The following is a 6,335-nucleotide window of genomic DNA, read 5'->3' on the forward strand; positions in this document are numbered from 1 at the left end:
ATGAGATGGGGTGGAGGTACAATGTGCACAAAGTAGTGTGATATGGTCATCATGAGAATAGTAAAACAGAGTCAGGATTTATGACAACCACAATTTGTTCTATTGCTAGCTTCACACTCACTGGTGCAAATTTTGTAACTTTCCTCTTTTTAGGAACTGAAATTATGTTTTTTTTTTAATTAAAGCTAATACTGGGTATGGCAAATTTTCATGTGGATTTGTGTAAATTATAATTTTTATTTTGGGAACTGAATAGTTTCAATATCCCAAAGTGTAGCTTTGTCTGTAGTTGGCACCTATCCACATAGTTTATGGATTCTGTTAACAGATTGAGGTCCAACAATTGGGAGGTGAGTATAAGTCTTGTCCCTCCTCATGTTTGTTTCCACTGCAGTACAGGTAGTCCCCAGGTTAAGAACATCTGACATACAGACAACTCCTAGATATGAACAGGCTTCCTCCTGTGTTGGAGGAGGGAGGGGGGCGGTTTGCAAGATTTGCAGAAGAAATCTTTTGCTAAACACAGCTAAGGTTGTGGGTGATCCTAGGGGGGTGAGCTCTTTCTGCAGCCTCTTGTAACTCTTGTAATGACCGGGACAAACTCTGCAGCTGTTTCTTTTTGCATATGAAAGCACAGATTGCTCCAAGAGTTAATGAATGTCTAGGCTTCATAAAGATTTTTTTTTTGCTTTGTTTGTGATTGACTTACAGTAAGGATTTTATACAGTAACTGACACCAGGATGCCTAAAAATATGTTGAGACAAACATCTGTCCTAATTGTATTTACTAAATATTATCTGTTCCAACTTACATACAAATTCAACTTGAGAACAAACCTACGGTCCCTATCTTATATGTAACCCGGGGACTACCTGTATATTGATGCTAATAAATACAGTCTGGCAAATGTTGTTCTTCTTACTTTGGGTATCACAGAGTCTTATCTGATTTACCCTCCTACCAGCTGAGTTCAGAGCTTAGAGGAAAATAGCTGCAGCACACATCTGGCACATTAAACATGTTCTCTGTCCGCCATTTTGCTTTTATACACTGTATTCACTTATCAACCTGAGAGCTATTAGAATTTACTTAGTTTTTGCCTTAGTTGGGATTTACATCTAAAGAATGAAAGAATGAAAATTCAATGATTAATTGGGTACTTGGTGTCCTAGGAGGGAAAAAGAGGTGAGGTTGCTGCATGCTAGGAAAGTACTGTCAGGGGCTATTTGTGTGTTAGGAAAAGACTATTGAGGAAGGGATGCTTACATTAAATAAAAGGGCTGTTTATGGTTTCTCACATGCTACAATTTACTGTCAGGGGTTACATGTTACTTTGTTCTTCCATTGCAATATTTGACATCAATACTGAAAATCTAAGTATATTCCTGTAAGTATATTCCTAGTGTTGAATGAATAAGCAATAAATAGAGCACAAGTCAAATTAGGCACAAATACAAAAATACAGTGTGCACACACAATATATTCTAATTTATGTTTGGGCTATCTTTTCAGGTGTCTGAAACATGACCACATCATCAGTTTCCAAGGTAGCTTGAAATAAAACTTGAACTCATCATTGATATGTTTTTAGTCACAAATAATATTGATTTTGTGGACTTTTGTTAAATGTTTTACCCTTTGCTGCAGGAGTTATTGTAGGTGAACTATGGGTTCAAACAAATGAAAAATAAAATGTGCAGCAACACTAGCTAAGGTTTCAAAACTCTGAATCCTGCTTTTCTTACATACTGTTTTCAGGTGACAACACCTTTTCCTTATCCCTGACCTTCTTGCTGGCACAGTTTACATCTGAAGAGTATTTTAAGATATGCCTTTGTAATGCATTCACTTGGTATATTTATTGAAGAGGCAAAGTTCCACCTTTCTCAGAATGTAATATTAATGAAAAAATCCCTAGTGTCACATGTTTTTTTCTGATAATCAGATTCCTCAGGTTATAGGAGCTGTGCTCTTTCCTTCTGGCCACTGGATGGCGCTAATTTTAGCTGTCCATTGTGCTGATCATGCAATTGAATACACAGAGATTCGGAATAGCAGGGTTAAACACTGAAAAAACATAGGTATAGTTGCATATGTTTCTTTTAAGCCATCCTGTAATATCATTTCTGTTGTTTGTGTGTGCTCAGCAGAACCACAAAGAACCAGTAGATGAATAAATGTTAGCATTTTTCTGTTGTTACTGCACAGAATTTAGTAACATTTCTTTTTATCTCTTCTTACCTACACTTACTTTTGATCCCTGCAGTAAATAGGTCCCAGCACAGGAAGCCCCCCCCCCCATCACTAATTTACCTGTGTCTCTCTTTTTAGTAGATGATTTGACATGTATAATCTACAAATTAGTTATTTCTGAGTGAATATTTCCTGTTCTGGTAGCTTGTCTTTTCAAGGGTCACATAGAGTTAGAAGAGATCAACAGCATTGTCGCTAAATGCCAGGTCTGTTGTAGGAGTAGTTTTTGCACTTTTTTTTTTTTTGGTTTTTTGCACTTCCCACATGCGTCAAAAATGTAATGTAGACCAGCGCCATATCAAGCAGGAATCAGAGCAATCCTTGCAAAAGTTGAGTTTTTGTTGCAGTGGGATATAGCCCCTTAATTTCTGCCTCTGGCTCATACCACTTTCTTGCCCCTCTTTTCTACTGCAAATCATACAGACACTGCAATCTTCAGCCTGGAACCCCACACCACTAATCTAACCATCATGTGTCTGGTCAGTAGGATTCCTTTTTGAGGCACCACTGTGGTTTTAAATCCCCTTGTTGTCAGCCCCACTGTGCCAGCACCCATTTTCTGACCATCGTGCCTTAAAATAATAAAGCTCTCCAAAAAATAGACCCTGGGTGATCCAGGAGAAGCAGGGTGATCCAGCAAACCTGAAAAGGATTTCTTAAAAATCATTTGCTATTATTTGGTGTTTTCATTTCTGAACTAGATTCATTCCAGGTTTGCTTTATCACCTAGGTTCTCCCACAATAGCCTGTTTACTCCCTATTTCTCTCTTGATGAATCAGGCCCAGTGTCTTCTGTTTGTATTTTCATTTATGTTTGCATTGTGTACAGATTCTCTGTCTAATTTCCTCTGTCAATAATTTACTACTGTGCTATAATTATACTACTGAGATTTATGATTGTTATTATTTGTTATTTTCAGGGCTGCTTTGTTTTTAAACCAAGTGCAAAGAAGAAAAAGGTTACTCTTACAAAAGGTGAATAACTTTCTGGTGCATAAATTAAAAAAACTCCTATTTAATGCACAGCGCTGCTAGTAGGTTGGCGCTATATAAATACTGTTTAATATTATTATTATTATTATTATTATTAATAATAATAAAAATAATAATAATAATAAAACCCTGTATTGTCAGAAACTAGTGGTTAAAACGCAAACAATATTACGGCATTCATATGTCATATAACAGTCATTGGACCTTGCAAAAGTCTTCCATTTGCTACAATATCTGCTTTACAGACCTTTGGCATACTAGCTGTGAAATTTTGCTATGCTTAGAGGTGTGACTATCTTGTAGGGCATTCTTGTCTGTCTGTCATTCTTTTTAGAGAGTCTTTGCCACAGCAGCTCAACTGTGTAGGTCAGTCCATGAAAACAGAACATCAACTTTTCCAGTATGTTTCATGAATAGGTTTTTGCGTTGTGTATACATATGATTTGGATAATTGTTCATGCTACATGAAGCTTATACCAATCCAATCCAGTCCTGACCTCAGTGGATGGCATTCATTTTGTAATATAGAATGGTAATATTTGTGCTTCGGTTTTGCAAGAATACCACATGCTTTATTTATAGACATTAGTTAAGTCATGTGACAGAAAGGATCCTCTCCGGTCTATGAGGCCTTTCATGCACCTTTACAGTGAATGTAGTGTACACACAGGATCTTCCAGGTTCAGTAATGCTCCCTGTTACTCCACCTGGATGAATGAGGAAATCTTGTAGCAAAACAAATTGTGCAGGTAGCTTCCTAATTAAGATGAATATTGCAATCTGAGCTTGGGAGATATTTATAATAAGAATTTTAGTCCAGGTTGTGCTAGAAGGGAGCAGTCAAATTTTAACCTATAAAGCAGCTGTTTTTAAAATGTCTCTATGCACTTATGCAGTTGTGTGTCTTGTCCTTGCTCATCTTCCACAACTTTTTTGTAGGGAAGCACTGGTCTGCTTTGTATGAAATCAATTTGAAGGACAATTAGGTTTCTTTAGAAAGCCTTTTTGTTTTGTCAGTTTTTGAACCCTAACACAAACTGTTGGAATGTCAGTACCCTGCCACTGAAAGAAAGACAGCTTACTTCCATTTTTAACAGAATAGCAGGTTACAGTTGTTCTCACAAAATGAAGAAATCCTAAAATCAGTGTTTGGTGGTGATGTAAAGAATGGTAAATTTGGTCATTTCAATAAGTACCAGTCATTTAGAACTTTGGTCAGGTTTGAAGTGTTTAACCCAGATTTTTTTAAAGCAAGTAAGAAATTGTAGGCTGGTGGCAGCTCCTGTATTGTCACCCAACTCTTCAGTGACCACCCAAAAACACCCGGATGGTAAGTGAAAAATTGCCAGTTGGTCCTCCGGCTAAAAGGGACTAGGGAGAACGCTGGGTTTGGTCATAGTTATAAAAAATTTAATGGCACTTCAATCAATAATAATATTGTTGTTTTCAAATTATAACCAATGTCCAAGTGATTTCAAACTTTTGAAGGCTAATGTAGATCTTTATATTAAGGTCCCCCATTTTTAGTGACTTGGAGCAAACTCACAAGCACTGAAAGTATTGCAGCATGAAGGTTGGATTGACTGCTAGGCAGCTAGTAATTTTGGCAGGTCAGCAGTGGCAGCCTATGTATTACCAATGGTGGCCCAGTTAGGAAGGGCTGAATTCTGAAAGTAATATAGTTTTTGCTTATGTGAATGGAGTGTGAGAAAAACAGGATTGTAAAAAGAATTAAAAAAAATGATTTTTAACAAACAACATTCCTGTAAGTTTTATGATTAGCAAAATACTGAGACAGAAAATTGAAAATCCAAACACCCAAACATAGGTAATGTAACGTGGGATACACAGTTCAGTGTAGTGAGGAATGCTATCTGTACATTTGATAAAACAAACCAACTCTACGAATTCTACAGGACAAGACTCGTTAGTTTTCATACACCTTTAGAGTGAAATATTTTTTAGGACAGCAAGATATTTTGGACAGAGGAAAACAGGTTCACAAGAACAATACATTTTAAACATCTCTACCCAGCAATTAAAACAATGACAAAAATTTACTTATTTAGCCACAAAATAGCAGGATTAACAGCTAATGTAAACTGGTATGAAAGGATGGATTACATAATTAGAGCAGGGTGTTTCCACAAACTTCAACACTTTCCACCCTTGTTGGAAAATCAACATTGCTTTGCACATTCCATGGTTAAGGTGACTGATTTACTGGGGTGGCTATAAATCATTCTGATATTTGCTAGAACAAAAGTAGTGGCCTGGATAAGCTGCAAAATGTCTGTCTTCAACATTGCACAAGTCTGGCTGATTGTGAGTAAGTACTATTAGGTGTTCTTTAAGTATGGGTTTCCTTTAACTGCATATACATAACAACAGACACATGCCTGAATCAGTGCTCATGAAATGTAATGAATCCCTATTACTCCTGCTTTAATGTCCAGATCTAAAGAAAGAACTTTGTCGTTCAAACTGCTAAGCCAAATTACTTCACACTCTGGACTTCACAATTAGTTAGTTGTCAGTCCCAAGGCTTTGGGTGTCTTCCCAAAAACTGGCAAACTGCTAGTCTGATAACAGAGAATAAATGTACATTAGTTAGGCATCATAGAGGAAGAAGATTCAACATCCTGGGGTTGTAACCTTCCTTTCCCATTCATGGAGGGGATCCTATTTAATTAGCAGGTCTTCCTTATAGTACTTGGCTATATAATGCCAATATAAAAAAAATGTTTATGTATGAAAAAAGACTGCATTCTGCATCCTTATTTTTTTTTAATTATACATGCATATGTTCTTGTAAATACGCTGCTTTGTTGGCTTTGCTACAAATCTAAATGGAATCTGCCTCCTATGTAAGTCTGAAATTTAATTGCTTCTTTTTACTTCCAGCTGACTATTTTAATGAAGGTCTTAAGGATCCAGAAGATGGTAGGAAGCGTTTTGAGAGCTGCCAGTTTCTATGGCAGCAGATGAAACTACAGACAGAGGTCAGTGGGATTCATTATTACTTAAATTGTATTAGGTGTGCTCCTGAAAAACCCTTGACTTTTATTTTTGACCTTTTTAGAAGTGT

The 6,335-nt window shown here is 36.7% G+C and overlaps 1 protein-coding gene across 1 annotated transcript in view; it reads left to right on the top strand.

Annotated features, from left to right (window-relative positions):
* ORC3 (origin recognition complex subunit 3) overlaps window positions 1-6,335 on the top strand; it is a gene marked incomplete in the record, with an annotated part of 38,558 nt that overhangs the window by 1,959 nt on the left and 30,264 nt on the right. Inside the window, 3 exon segments of the mRNA XM_072408621.1 lie at window positions 1,514-1,548; window positions 3,175-3,229; window positions 6,152-6,249. Coding sequence (XP_072264722.1) covers window positions 1,525-1,548; window positions 3,175-3,229; window positions 6,152-6,249 — 177 coding nt within the window.

The sequence above is a fragment of the Pyxicephalus adspersus genome, chromosome 4 (assembly GCF_032062135.1).
Source record: "Pyxicephalus adspersus chromosome 4, UCB_Pads_2.0, whole genome shotgun sequence".
Lineage (NCBI taxonomy): Eukaryota > Metazoa > Chordata > Amphibia > Anura > Pyxicephalidae > Pyxicephalus > Pyxicephalus adspersus.